The sequence below is a fragment of the Fusarium poae genome, assembly GCF_019609905.1.
Source record: "Fusarium poae strain DAOMC 252244 chromosome Unknown contig_1, whole genome shotgun sequence".
In the NCBI taxonomy this organism is placed as follows: Eukaryota; Fungi; Ascomycota; class Sordariomycetes; order Hypocreales; family Nectriaceae; genus Fusarium; species Fusarium poae.
Window position 1 is genome coordinate 1,198,584 of NW_025408659.1, and position 14,532 is coordinate 1,213,115.

Below are 14,532 nucleotides of genomic sequence, written 5' to 3' on the forward strand. Positions count from 1 at the left end.
CATCAACAAGTCTTATTCTACGAAATAATGACTTCTCAGCGCCCAGGCATTAGCGTTTCCTTCACGGCTACATCATCCCAGACTTCCCTAGCCCCTGATTCGTCGAGTTATCAGCGACAACGGAGATTCTGATGTCGGAGAGACATCTATTTCACCGTTGTTAGCCTCTCAATTTAAGAAGAAGAAGCGTACGTCGAAGATATGGGATCATACGCCCTTTGGAAGGAATCAGATCGTCCGTAATACGGAAGGTCAGATTATATGGCGTTGCAAGTACTGTAAAGGGAAGCCTGCCGAATATCTCGAAAATGGAGGCACGGCACACATCTACAAGCACCTTAAATCTCACACTACTCTCGATATATTAACGCCTAATGAAGAAAGGGCTGCTAAAACACGGAATCACCTTGAGGAAGCCTTCTCACGGATGTCTCAGAACACGAATCCCCTCAAACGCCGTCGACACGATGACGAAACGACAGATCTTGACGCTGATAAATTTGAGCAACTGTATGTAGAGTGGATTGCAGACTGCGGGATTGCACTTCGTATGCCAACAAGAGAAAGCTTTCGAGCGTAAGTGCTCTAACATACTTAATATTAATGGTTCATATACTAATCTTATGCCCTTTTAGCTTGCTCAAATTCCTCAATCCTGGAGTTCTCTCGATTTTACCTACATCACATCAAACGATTCGCGAGTGGGTGGTGCGAACGTTTGGGACGCAAAAACGACGTATACGACAAGTTCTCCAATCAGCTATCTCAAGAATACACTTCACCATCGATATATGGTCCTCTCCAAATAAGCTTGGTATCCTTGGTATTGTTGCACACTTCATTGATAGTAATGGCGAGCTGGTTTCATATTGTGTTGCTTTACGAGAGGTACATGGCAGGCATTCAGGAGAGAATCAGGCCCATATTGTGATGAATGTCGTCGAGGACTACGGAATTGTCACCCAGATTGGATACTTTGTTTCCAGACAATGCAGACTCGAATGATACGTTGATGAACTCTCTACAGAAATGTACGTCTCTATCCATTTATTGAGAGAACAATACTAAGGATTAATAGTGTTGAATGAGAGGCACAATATCATATACGACGCGAAACATCACCGCCTTCGTTGTAACGGTCATACCATTAATCTAGCAGCGCATGCGTTCATGTTCCCAAAAACCGCACCCGGCGAAGCCCCTACGAAAAATCAGGTTAAAAAGGATACTACGAACGAATATATCAAGCCTTCAGACGCTGATATATTGAAGTGGAGGAAGGCTGGTCCTCTTGGCAAGCTCCACAACATCGTTGTCTTTATCCGATGTAGTCCACAACGGATACAGAGGTTTAAAGAGATCAGTGAGAAAAAGGGTCTTCTTCGTGACAACGATACAAGATGGAACTCAAAGTACTACATGATTGAGAGAGCCATTGAGCTCGCTGATCAAATTGATTACTATTGCTCAAAGGAGAAGGACCTTAAGCTTGATTCGCGTATGTTATATACCCAATTGAGAGGACAACACTAATAGTCTCTAGTTTCCGAACAAGACTGGGCTGAGCTGGAAAAATTTGCAACTTCCTCAAATCATTCACCGATGCCACCAAGGCTGCAGAAGGTCACGCGCATGCAATCGATCGAACGCTACCCATAATGGACTTCCTGTTTAGCAAATTTGATGCTGCACAAATCGAGTACGCAGATGACGCTTTTATGGCGCCTTGTATTGATGCTGGATGGGCGAAACTCGACGCATATTACACTCTTACAGAGCGGTCATCTGCTTATGTTGGAGCTATTGTCCTCAGCCCTCATCGTAAGTGGCACTACTTTGACACCGCCTGGGAAGAACATCCTGAGTGGATTGAGAGCAATAAGACTGCCGTAGAAGATCTCTGGAAGTCTCGTTACGCACCAGTCGCCAAGTCAGCGGAGTCGTCAGCCCAGTCCTTGGTTGAAAAGCCACTAGCGAAGAACTCGTTTCTGGCATGGGAAGACGAACATGAGGATTCCGAGCTTCCTACCCTATTCGACGAGTATCAGAACTATATATCAGCCCCAAGAATCAAAGTCAAGGATGTACGAAGGTGGTGGCTTGAGGATACACAACAAACGCTCTATCCAAACCTTTCCAAAATGGCGCTGGATCTTTTGTCAATTCCTGCGATGTCTGCTGAGCCAGAACGTCTCTTCTCCGATACAAAAATCACCCTCCAAGATCGCAGGAACAGGTTAGGGATTGATATAATTGAGGCAATTGAATGCATAAAGTCCTGGTCGAAGACTCACAACTTGGCTTGGGTTGACGATGCTGAGCTTGTCTTAGATACAGCTATCATTGGAGAAGGTGAACAGAAGGGGACTTCTAACATTATACCTGATATTACGAGCAATAGATAGTATGCAAGCAATTCAAACTCACAATGCTTGGATCTGTGGAGTTTTCTTTTGACCTCTAGATCTACTTCATTCTCACACCTAAGCAATAGGAGTGACGTTAAATTGGTCAACTATGTAGCTTAAGCAAACCCTTAAAATACGCGAGCGGGATCTAGGAAAACGTTTTCCCGATCGTTCTCGTTATCTGGCAATAGTATAATCTTATATGTTGGCTCTGAATAGCTTCATCTTGTTACGGTCCGCGGGACGATCTTGAAGCTCAGCCTTACTCGATTTGGTTAGTTTCATGCTTAGGCCATGTGGCTCTTCGCACGCCGTGCGATATGATATTACGATACGATATTACTTAAATATAGTGGAATACCGTATGCCGTGCAGTGCACCGAATTCCTAAACAATCCAGTGCAGTGTGGCGCTGAAAAAATATCGTATACGGTATTTTGCACTATTTACTTCACTGGTTCAGCCTAGCCAAGTTAACGCTGACGACGCAGAGGCTTTCGATGACGACGGAAACGCTGGAGAAGTTACAATGCCTTAAGAACTGGGTCAGACATGGTGCGGTGAAGCTAGGTGCGACAATAGGTGGGGGAAGGGCGAAGTCCAATAGGAGATTGGAGATGTTAGCATGGAAGCATAGAGAGTCAGATTTGAAATATTTGAAATATTTGAATAAATATTTCAAACAACAAATCCAGTCTTGAGAGTTATCAAATATCTCAAATATGACCCCGGATTTGATTTGTTTGATTTGAGGGCAGCGCTGCCAACAACCAAGTTATTTGACTTGGTTGTTGGACACACTGTGCAGCAAGACCCCCTGTGTCTTAGACCCTACTGCGTGTGAGTACTAACAAAGTCCAGGAAACCATTGACTGCCGCAAGAGCCAGGGCTGTAGCGTCGGCAAGACAGATTCGGAGTCATTCACTGTTGGTGCCACTTTCAGCGTTAGCCAAGATAAATACTGGTCATCTATGGGCTTCTCCGTCACTAAAGCCTGGACGACTGGCAATTCCTACACCTGCAATGGCGGTCAAAACGAAAGTGTCTGTATTTGGTACAATACTACCCACACGACTTGTGAGTTGCCTATCATGGAACACGCACCTGAGACGAGACTGACGAGTATTAGATACCGTAAAAGACACTACACGGGTGCCAGGCGAGTATAAGAAAAAGACGAGCATATATGATATTTCTTCTCCCAACAAGAACAATAAGGGCGGTGATTACTATTGCATGGTCGGTACCGATTGTAAAGCCAAGGGCGATAGTTGGTGGGACGGGAACGAGCGTCGTGGTGGTCCTTAAAATGGCGGAAGAGGCGACAGCTATGGTTTGTCAGATTCGCAACATCGTTCTTAGCTACTAGGTACCTTGCTTGTAGATTTATCAGTAGGAATTATCTGTTCTCATTATTATAAAAACTACCTTTTTTAATTACCAGTTTCTATAAAAGATCCCGACTCTGGATAAACCGTATCTATTGTTGGTGCTGTTAGGCTTTGAAGATCAAGCTCCAGACTCCAAGGCACTGAAATACTGTAGTCTTGTTGCCAACCTATCTGAAACTGATCCCATGTAAAGGCTGTTATGTCTGCCATTGGGTTGCAGATTCGGGCTGTGTCCTCAACATAGAATGTGTCAGGCATGGATCCCGAGAGCACAGTTGCATCGGGGAGTAGGCTACTATAGCCAATTTGCGGGTGAGGGTCACCGAGGTTGGAGTGTAGAGGATAGTCGTGAATGGTGGGATTCGCTTCACTGAAGCCTATGACTACTGGGGTATATTCGTCGCAATAAGGCAGTGTTTCGTCACAATTTGGAAAATCTTGGGGTCTTTGAGTGCTATCTTTAACCTCTGTAGGCAGCCTTCCATTATTGAGGCTGCAAGCCGGATCTGAAGTATCAGCACATCCAAGGTCGACAAAGACTTCGCCCTTCAGAGGGGAGCGGGAGCCATGGTTAGATCGCGACGGCTTCTCCTCAGTGCTGAGACCTGAAATCTTTTCAATCATTGTCAGCACTGTTCTTCCCACCACCCACACTTGTGCCAAATCTTTGATGGCTTCTAAGCAGGTGCTGAGTCGTCGGTGGGCGAGTCTACTGATAGACGGAGACGGCGTGTTTGACACGTGTAAATGTATGAGAATTGCTGAAAAGAGGCTGTGGACGATGAATGGAGGACAGCGACGTAGCTGTTGTCTGTCGCTGAGGGCTTCAATAATCGAGGTAATCATATTTGCTGCGCGAACAGCCCCATCTGGTGATCCATAAGATTGTTTTGTGTCTTGCAAAGTCTTTCTGTTGCGAGGGGAGCTTGCGCGATGCAGCAGACAACGAGCGCTAAAGTAGTGCAGGTACAGTATTCCAGACCAAAAATGGTGCTTCGATCTCTCCCAGCGCATGGTAATAGGGCACTCCTGGTTCCATTTGGAAAAGGCTGCACTAATCGAGTTGATGTCGTTGCAGTCTTGACCATGTCTGGATAACTTGGAATATTTCGATGCGACAAGCCCTATCAGCTTACACAGCTTCACGTACTGGACGAAAAATTCCACATGAATAGGATCGGGCGGGTATTCGTCGATATCATTCCCATCATGCTCGATGAAGTCATCGTCGACTATCAGGTCGACATCGCAATCATCGAGATTGATGGATACTGATTGTCCCAGGCCAACAGCTAAAGCGCGATCTCGAGTGAATAGCGTCCACCAAATCCGCCTACGCAGCCTCTTGTCACTTATTGACAGTCTCGAGTCTTCCATGCTGCGATGGAGACCGAAATTCTGAGCAACAGTGATTGCGGATTGACTCCAATAAAACATGTTCTTGGATATGTCATCAGGGCCAACCCAGTACCACCCCATCAAGAGCATTGATTGAACCAAGATTATTCGATCGCGCTCATAGTCGGCATCATAAAGGGCTTTTGCGCGTCGATAAAATGTTGCAACGGCAGTTGAAGTTGATCCGTCAACTTTCAACTGCGAGTTTGTGCTAATTCGGGCACCGGCCAGTAAGATACACTGAAGAAGGAGCATCGAGGGAGGATTCCTGGCATCTCGATATTGTGACATGAATTTTGTACGGTTAATAACAGGTACAATCGGGTGAACCCAAGAAAAGTAGGTCTTTATCAAGTCGTCACAAAGCGCTTTCGGAGGTAGTACAAAGGCCCCTCTTCGCTTCAGGATCTGTATCTCGAGAGGGTCCAGTCCAGCAGGAATTGACAGCACATGTGTATCCTGAGGCATGGGGAAATGTACGGGGCTTTGGGTTCCACGAAGAAGGAGGTCAAAGCCTGCAGACTCGCCAATGTAAAGAACATGGCCTGCCGATGTGATAGGCAGAACATTGAATTTGGTTAGTGACGCAACTCCATCTTGCCGGGGACTTGTTTGATACGCCTGAGTACTTGAGGCTGGCGTACTGGTGAGGGTGCTTGAGGAATCTCTCTGTGCGCTAGTCCTTGTCAGCACGTATTATGCAACGGATAATTGGGACTCATACATCTTCTGCCCCCCTTTTCCGCGGCTGGTCAGAGTGCTCACCAGAGGTTCCTCTATGCCTGGAACTTGACACCTGATATTAAATGCAGCGCAGTTGGTGCAAGGAATCCCTTTGCTCAGAGCATCACATCGAACCTTTCTCGAATGACATGTCTGAAGAATATGTGAGATCCAGGATAAGATGAGTGGCACACCAGCCAACATACCACGCAGGCTCGAAACGATCGAACTCTGAGTTGTCTGCATTTGTTAATTCCACCACTCCTATAAGGACACGGGAATGTATGTGGTGCATACCTCCTTTGTCGCGGTTTTTGAACTGATGTAGCCATGATTGGTATCCGAAGAAATGAAAATAAACGATGATCAATATTCCTTGCCAAATTGTTTGTAGTTATGAGTTTAATATGTAGAGCCCTCCATCATTCCCAAGCTGCACACTAGCTGCATTATATGTTGGAGAATGACCATCAGCTAAAGATCGTCGAAAAGGCACCAACAGCCTGTTCTAGCGCGGTAATAGCCTTTGCACTACTGTACCCCGCACTGTTAGATGTAACCGTACAGCACTACGAAGTACTGTAGCCACTAGCTTCTGGGGGCGCTTCGGGAGGAGGGAATGATTAGGCGGGGTTGGCTGAGAATGGCTAGAATGGTCAACGGTACGTGCCTGAGGGGGGTTGGGTATGACCGACTTTTGGGCCAGGGATGTACATAGCAACAAGACTCACTTCTTCGTCGATTTGGATCCCGTAACGGGGGAAGTGATGTCATTTTTTTCCTCCTAAAAACGCTAGCCAGCAATAAACTTCAGCTAAACGGCAAGGCCTCAGCTATGCAAGGATAACATCTTCTGAATTAACAAACTCCGTGACTACAGCACCCAACTCCTTCGACTCAATAAAGGGTGCCGTATTCTCCTGCATTATCCCCAAGCTAGCCGTGATAGATTTCGTGAGAATTTACTGTACACCATGTACGGCCAGCCCTTGCATAATTATTGTCTTTTATTATGATGCGCTTGGCTGCCTCACTGCCGCCGGCCTGCCAGGATCTCATAGGTGACCCCATTCAATCAATAGTGATATCTGGATAGAAGGTGGAGAGCATTAATTGCAAGAATTATCAGACGCTACTATTTATTCTGCGTATTGTAGCACTGGCTTGGCCCTTTCCTGCCATTCATGGTATCTTTTAACCACGCCAGAGCCTTTCCAGCTCCAATGATGGCGAGCGAACCGTGCTCTGAGAGCAAGTCTCTATCGTATTGAACCTTGGTACCGCCCGAGCAGTAGAGCTTGACAAGATCGTCAGTATCCTTGATGGGGCTGACTTCATCCTGGATGGACTTGTAAATGAACAGAGGGATGCTGGGGCTGTGTTTACCGAGAGCATTCTCGTCTAAAATGCTCTTGGCGGGTTCTTGTGTCAAGATGGCAGGGTCTTTGAGCATTCCAACCACGTCCTGTCCCAAGAACGAAAGAATATCGGCCACAAAGCATTGCTTTCCAACAGCGTCGAACTTAGCCTTGTACTCTGGCTTAACAGCAGCATCAAGTCCCAATTTGAGGAGCGGGTATTGCTTAGAGAGTCCGATCATGCCGGGAGGGATAATACCAGCCAAAGGTCCCTCGTTAATACTCTTGATGACAGATGTGATGTTGGGCACAGTACAGTTGCGTGCAAAAGTCCCGACCCGTTCCGGACCTAACCCCGCTTCCTCTTCTCAACAACATTGAACATATTATCTTCAACGCGTCAATTGACTACATTAAAATGCCCAGACAACATCGAGGTATATATCATTCGATTCAGAATCGAATAAGGATTCATATGATGCGCGAATTAGGAAATTCTGTCAAGGATATCGCGTTCACAATGGAGATGACTCCAGATGCAGTCAAGGGCGTCTTGAAGCGTTGCCGTCATCAAAACGAGGGTCAAGACAACCCGCGGTCCGGAAGACCGACAGTGTTGCCCGATCGGGATAAAACGCATATCAAAATGCTGATTGAAAGAAACCCTTTTATCTCGTATAAATAAATCGAAGAACGAAGTCACCTAAGTTGTCATAGAACTACAATTTATCGCTGGCTTATTGCAGATGGCATCCAACACAAGCACGCTCTTCGACGCCCGTTTCTGACCGAAAAAACGGCTGGAATTCGAAAAGCTTGGTGCGACAAGTACCGCCATGAAGACTAGTCTTTTTGGTATAGCTGGTGGTTTTCTGACGAGGTCTCTGTTGATGTTGAGGACGGCAACTATACTAAGTGGTGTTTTTATCGCGTGGTCAGTTTGAACCCTCCTTATATAGAAAGCTATTCTGACCACACCACAGGGCGAGAGACTTCGCCGAGATAAGGTACAGCCGAGGAAACGGAAGACCGGACATCCACAGATGTTCTTTGTAGCTATTCACTATGAAAAACCGTCTGAGATTGTCCCTCTTGAGGGGGATCCTGAAGCCAAGCGCGGCGACGTAACCGGCCGGCGTATCAAGGCTTGCTTGCAGTCCCACCTCCCAAGATTCCTATCAGAAGGGGAGACTTTTCAACACGACAATGGCCGTACCTTTACAGCCGGCTCGGTCCAAGATTGGCTGACACAATGGGCGTCAGAAGAAGGAGTGATTCTCACAGACTGGCCTCCATACAGTCCTGACCTCAATCATATCGAGAATATCTGGAAAATCCTGAAAAAAACGGATATGTAAGGAATATCCCGAGTTATCTGCCTTCCCACATACTGTAGAGACGAAAGATCGGTTGACACAAGCTGCGGCCGAAGTGTGGGAGAAAATTGAAGATGAGGTAGTTAGCACCCAACTCATATAAAGCCTAGCGCACCATTGAACAAGCTAAGCTTCAGCAGTGAGCAATTTGTTGTCCTTCAACATCTGTGTTATGATTATCTGACAGCGTGGGTCAGGACTAGACTGCTGAACAACCAGTCCAAGACGCCTTCAACCACTGTGTTTAATCACACATCCGCGAAACACTTTGGGTGGGTCCGTATTCGTCATGGTGTAAGTCATCACCTCTGTTACCAGGAGTTGGTATCAGTCGAGAATAAAACGCTACAGAACAGACAAGGTTCCTAATGGAAAGGCCATAGTATTGTAATATGAGAGTGATGATTGAATTGATTGATTGAAGATCTAGGTTAAAGGACTGCAGACAGGAAAGAGATGTACATGTATGTATGATGCGATCACGTGATCGTACCAATGTCCTCCACGTTCAACACATAGTTCCTTAGCCAACGAGAATACTTCACTACTGCGCCGTCACAGAGATAGTAAGATGGGAGGACTATGACATAAGGTTGGAGAATTATAAGCAAAAGTTTTCAAGTTGCGGAAACGGTATTTACAGGAAAGGGATTTACCCCTGATACTGTACCTTGGCTGAACCACTGTGATCAATATTTATGGCCTCAAAGTAAGCGCATCACATTTGGTTAGAAGTTGTACTCTTGTTTTGAACTTGAGGAATATATTACAATTTAGTTCATTCAGCTCAATTGTTAGATACAGAAACAGGGCCCGGTCCTTTTTTCTTTTTTTGACTTCCAACAGTGACCTGGAAACGGCCATTTGCATTGAACACCAAAATATGGAGTACCCTATAAATACAAATCTACTGTAAAATAAACTGCTGCTGCTGGAGGCTTGATAGTATGCCGACCGAGATGCTTTAGTGGCTTGCCAGTGTAATTATGTTCTGATAGTTATCCATTTAGTTTGGAAGCATCATGGAACAAAATTGAATACCTTGTAATAAAGCTTCATTTAATCGGCCTTATTCGTCTTGTTCATGTTATGAGCTATTGATTTATCTCTCACCTTGACACCAATCTGCACGTACTTCTTCCAACTGATTACTGATCCACGGGTAAGCGGGGTAATCGTCCATGTACTGATGCCCAACATCATAGGGCTCATAAAAGAAATAGCCTATCACATTACCGACTTTTCATCTTTCACTTCCTTCGCCTCTACATTTGAAGCATTTCAGCAATGAAAAAAGTCGAACGAAATAGTAGGCGGCGCTGTAAAATATGCTCCGTCTCTTTCGAGACCCATTCTAAACTGGCGAAACATTGTTTGGATGCAGAGCATCAAAGAAATCAGTGTTGTCAACACTGTATCAGATGGTTTCCTACCCAACAAGCCTTGGCCCAGCATAACGAAGCAAAGCATGAGAAGTTACCGGAGACTGTGATATCTCAAAGCTTAAGGCCCAACGTCTCAACGCCTGTACCTCTGTTACAATTTCGCTTTAAAGACGAGAGCTACAAGTATTTCCCTTTGCTCGACTTGACAGTCATTCACGACCGTCTCATTCTCAAATGTCATTCTTTCGATCGCCTTAGAAAAGAGGGCTACATCTTACCAAGCGAGCCGAGACAGGAGAATTGCGAGAATCGTACGGCTCCTTACCCTAGCTCTCGTGAACCCAAAAGAAAGGCTGTTGCATTGGATTGCGAAATGGCAGGTGTCAGAAACGGTGATAGTGAGATTATATCCGTCTGCGTTATCGACTTCTTCTCTGGCCAAGTTTTAACCAATTCCCTTGTTAAACCTCACGAGCCCATCATTGAATGGCGAACCAACATCCATGGCATACGGCCGGCAACATTGTCAATGGCTGTATCTCAAGGACAAGCTCTTCGCGGTTGGGAAGCAACACGACAAGAGCTTTTCAAGCATATCAACACAGACACGGTACTAGTCGGACAATCTCTCAATCAAGACTTAAAACGCCTGCGAATATCACATGGAAAAATCTTCGATACTGCTATTCTTACAGCAGAAATGGTATTTGGGACAGACGCTGGTTTTGGCCGTCGATGGAGTCTCCAGTCGCTATGTGCGGATCTGCTAAAACTGCGAATCCGACAGAACTCCAACACGCATGAGGCATTGGAAGATTCGATGGCGGCACGAGAGGTTGCGTTATGGTGCCTATGTTACCCTCACGAGTTGGAGCAATGGGGAAAAAGGGCCCGCGAGAAGTACATTGTTGAGAAGTTGAAAGCGGTGAAGGGCAGGCGAAAGAATAAAATAAATGTACAACGCTCATCGCGTATTCGCGACGATGATTCATCGTCGCGAAATCATCAAACTAACGACATTTCCATAGCACAGCACGCATAGATCACGTACCCCGCACAGCCTTATAAGGTCAGAATCATCACATCCAATCATTTTTATGATCAATAGAGGTAATTTCTCTTGAGTAGCTATATATTTAGGCTGACTTTCGTGTAAGTGAAGTTGATGAGTTTTGGTGGAACTTTTTTTATTTTGCCTGGCGAAAGAGGGGTTGTGGATGGTAACTTCTGGACAGGACATGTCCTCTCAAGCCTATATGACAGACGGATCGGACTATCTATGAGCCATCCATCATGTTCAATCTTCAACCTCAACAGCATCAGCTGCATCAGCTGTATCGAACGGGCCGTTGCTGTCGCTGTCATCTCGAACGTTCCAGTATCGCGCATAATGCCCTCCTGTTACCACCTCAGCGCCTACATCACGTGTACCCCATTTTTCACAAAACCACCGAACCAGTCACATTACACTACGCAATGGGACGACCGACATCAGGATAACGTCGTCCCTGGAACGCTTCGTGACCAGTTGTCCGTTCAAGGAGTTTAAGAAGATTGTTAGTGCTGGAATGGAAAAGTATAGAGATTTCGATGGTGTTTGTGAGAATGAGAAGGAGAATGAGCTGTAATGTGGTAATGTTTATTGTATAATAGCAAATTGTAGAAGTAATAGAGTGAAGCGAGTACCAATTGTCTATCTACTCGGTAAAATTAACCTTGATAACGCGGATCCAGTTATTGTTTGTGAAACCGATTGTCAAAGTCTCGCCCGGCTCATCCAGGTGGGGATATGCTACTCCAGCATAAACCAGTCCACCATCAATGGGCTCGTCCTTGAAGATCTCTTTTCCTTCCGCCCACGGACCTTCAGGGCTGGGAGCAGTCTTTAGAAATACCGTTCCACCTAGTTTCATCAGTAAAACTCCACGTTATTGGGGACAAGATTGGCGAAACTTACCAAGATCAAGATGAACGTAAAAGTACGTTTCAAAATACTTGTTGTAAACAATCTGTCCTTGCCCAACACCCCACATGACAGCTGTTTCGCAGTTACATTCTGTGAGTGGCTCACTCTTCCATCCTTGTTCCCTTCCACACCAATACTCATACATGTCAAGGTCAAAAGCATCGCAGGCGCGTACGCGAGCCATGTAGACGTACTTGTTATCCGGGAACTCGGCAATGTTGTTGGGTGGATTACCAAGGATGTAGATGTATTCGCTGCTGACATCCCGATAGGCTGCTACGTCGCCGTACTTGGGGAGTTCATCTCCGTTCCACCAGATATCGTGATCGCCATATCGATCTGTAACTGTAGGAGCATCATCTACTAGTTCGATCTTGGCTACACCAGCGCCTTTGTAGTGCTCGTTATCGTTCTGCCAAATTAGTGAGTATCAAGTCTAGCCAGATGAATAATTATACTCACAACAAGGTAGTAAAGAACACCAGTTGCACTATCGGGATCTGTCTCGGCAATTCCCGTACCTCCAAAACCAAAAGTGTTGGTTTCTCCCTACTCTTCATTGAATGGCATGAATTGCTTTTGGTGTGGGACAGGCTCGTCATCGTTGAGATGCAAGTCTTCCACAACCAACGGGTCATCAGTCAAAGCAGATACGGCATTTCTGACCATTCCGTGGAAACCCTCAGTATCTTCTGATGGGTGAGTAACGCCAGAGGCGCACCACAGTACATCGCCATATACAGCATACCATTTTCCGCCGAGTTGGCCTGTGAAGCCTAGATCGCGACGACTGGCGCTGTTACTGGATGATTGGGTGCCGAGGAGTTCAACTGTAAAATTACCGATGGGGTTTTCGCCTTCTGGCTGGGTATTGTCGAGGAGTATGTTGCGCTGGTTCAACTTACAACTGTGCCCATATACTTGGTGTTGGTAGATAGACGAGTGAAGCAGTGTACAAAGGTAGCCCTCCAAAATATATCAAGGATACTCTTCTAATGAGGGGTTCAATCTTGATTTGCCTCTACCGAGGTTCATGTGCAAATACTAATCCATGATCTACTGAGGGGAACTCTCACATGCATTGTATAATTTTAGCAAGAATGTTGCAGGATAATGGGTGTACTGATCATGGAGGCGCTGGACGGTTCACGTGCGGTCTGGCTCGGCCAGGGTGTTCGGATTCATCCAGTGATAACAGTGTTGTAGATTGCTGCATTCGCGAGCTACGCTGACTGTAGAACTGGCTGGTAGAGGATCACATAAATCTACATCCGTCAGTAAAGCACCTTCATACTCTGGGTCGGAAACATACGATATCATCCACCTAAAAGACGCTTGGCTAGTTCATCAAAGATCTCCTCCTTAATCTGCTCACTGAATTCTTCATCTCTCACACTCTCGATAGTAGTTACTCTGCCATTGAGCGAGTCAATGTCATCTCGTATTTCTATCATGGCAGCCTCCTCTGAGTCATTTCCATGGGCTTGTGACAGCGATATTTGTGTCTCCAAGCCCTCGTAGCGCTTCTCCAAACACGCAACCTTATCTTTCAGTTGAGCGTTCTGGGCTCTGAGCTGGACAATGTCGGCTTCCTGTTCTTGAACTTTGGACTCCAGCCTATTCAGCTTGTCAAAGAACTGACGAAATACATCTGCCTGGCTGTCTTGTCGAGACCTTTTGCGGGTATACGGTGGGACGCTGGGTAGCGGCTGTATTGCTTTCCCGTCTGGTGGCTCTGTTACTTTCGTGTTGGGTGGGAGCTTTGTTGCTTTATCATAGGATGGAGGCTTGGGCGGACTGATAGTTGCAATCTTGCCTCCATTGTCACTGAACATACGTGAGATATCATGATTGGGATCAGTGGAAGGCCTAATTTGACGTCGCTTCACAGCTTCACAGATAGCGTGGAACTTATCAAGCGATAGCAGAGCTTCTTTGATGTAAATTCGTAGAGATGTGACATGAGATAGCTCGTAGAGGGAGTCGAGAACCTTGCCAGAGCGCGCCCGGGCTGCCACAACCGGCTCTTTGACGTCGCTAGGAATGAGAACAGTGACTTTGTTGTACAGTTCGAAGTCGAGATATGTAGTCGAGTCGAATATCTGTTTGACAGCGTCGGGCGGATTCAATAAGATGGAATGGTTGAAGGATTTAACGAAGAACGGGTTGATGCGGATGCATACGCCTGCACCTGATGGTTTATCCTTAAATCGAAAGGGAATGCTAATCTCGAAATGCGCGCAGGATTTGCCGTCGACCTCGGTCAAATCGAGTCGCAGCGTGAAATGTATCGCATCGTGATCGGGATCGCCGGTCGCCAATGTACGCGTAGAACCTTCCCACTGCCATTCAACGATAGCTGTTGTTTGATCGATGTCGATGCATGGTGAAGTTGCCATAGTCCATGCTGGTATGGGAACTAGGACACGGAATTGTCAGTATCATAAATCGTGACTTGCCTTGAATGACCGCGGAATGTCAAATGATGCAACTGCAAGAGTTGCCGGCTTCACTGGCGGGTGCCTG

General features: G+C 46.1%; 5 protein-coding genes across 5 annotated transcripts; 1 reads left to right on the top strand and 4 right to left on the bottom strand.

The window, feature by feature from the left end:
• Positions 1-3,842: 3,842 nt before the first annotated feature.
• FPOAC1_013132 (uncharacterized protein) lies at positions 3,843-6,253 on the bottom strand (the record flags this gene model as incomplete). Its single annotated transcript, XM_044857474.1, has 5 exons — positions 3,843-4,890; positions 4,951-5,874; positions 5,923-6,074; positions 6,128-6,161; positions 6,219-6,253. The coding sequence occupies 5 exons, from the start codon at positions 6,251-6,253 to the stop codon at positions 3,843-3,845; spliced, it is 2,193 nt and encodes a 730-aa protein (XP_044701657.1).
• An 803-nt stretch (positions 6,254-7,056) lies between these two features.
• FPOAC1_013133 (uncharacterized protein) lies at positions 7,057-7,521 on the bottom strand (the record flags this gene model as incomplete). The annotated part of the gene is made up of 1 exon (XM_044857475.1): positions 7,057-7,521. The coding sequence occupies one exon, from the start codon at positions 7,519-7,521 to the stop codon at positions 7,057-7,059; it is 465 nt and encodes a 154-aa protein (XP_044701658.1).
• A 2,892-nt stretch (positions 7,522-10,413) lies between these two features.
• On the top strand, positions 10,414-11,082 carry FPOAC1_013134 (uncharacterized protein; the record flags this gene model as incomplete). Its single annotated transcript, XM_044857476.1, has 1 exon — positions 10,414-11,082. The coding sequence occupies one exon, from the start codon at positions 10,414-10,416 to the stop codon at positions 11,080-11,082; it is 669 nt and encodes a 222-aa protein (XP_044701659.1).
• Positions 11,083-11,737: 655 nt separating this feature from the next.
• Positions 11,738-13,088, bottom strand: FPOAC1_013135 (uncharacterized protein; the record flags this gene model as incomplete). Its single annotated transcript, XM_044857477.1, has 5 exons — positions 11,738-11,943; positions 11,998-12,418; positions 12,469-12,496; positions 12,560-12,870; positions 13,083-13,088. The coding sequence occupies 5 exons, from the start codon at positions 13,086-13,088 to the stop codon at positions 11,738-11,740; spliced, it is 972 nt and encodes a 323-aa protein (XP_044701660.1).
• Positions 13,089-13,322: 234 nt separating this feature from the next.
• Positions 13,323-14,405, bottom strand: FPOAC1_013136 (uncharacterized protein; the record flags this gene model as incomplete). The annotated part of the gene is made up of 1 exon (XM_044857478.1): positions 13,323-14,405. One exon carries the CDS (start codon positions 14,403-14,405, stop codon positions 13,323-13,325), a length of 1,083 nt encoding a protein of 360 aa, XP_044701661.1.
• Positions 14,406-14,532: the final 127 nt, after the last annotated feature.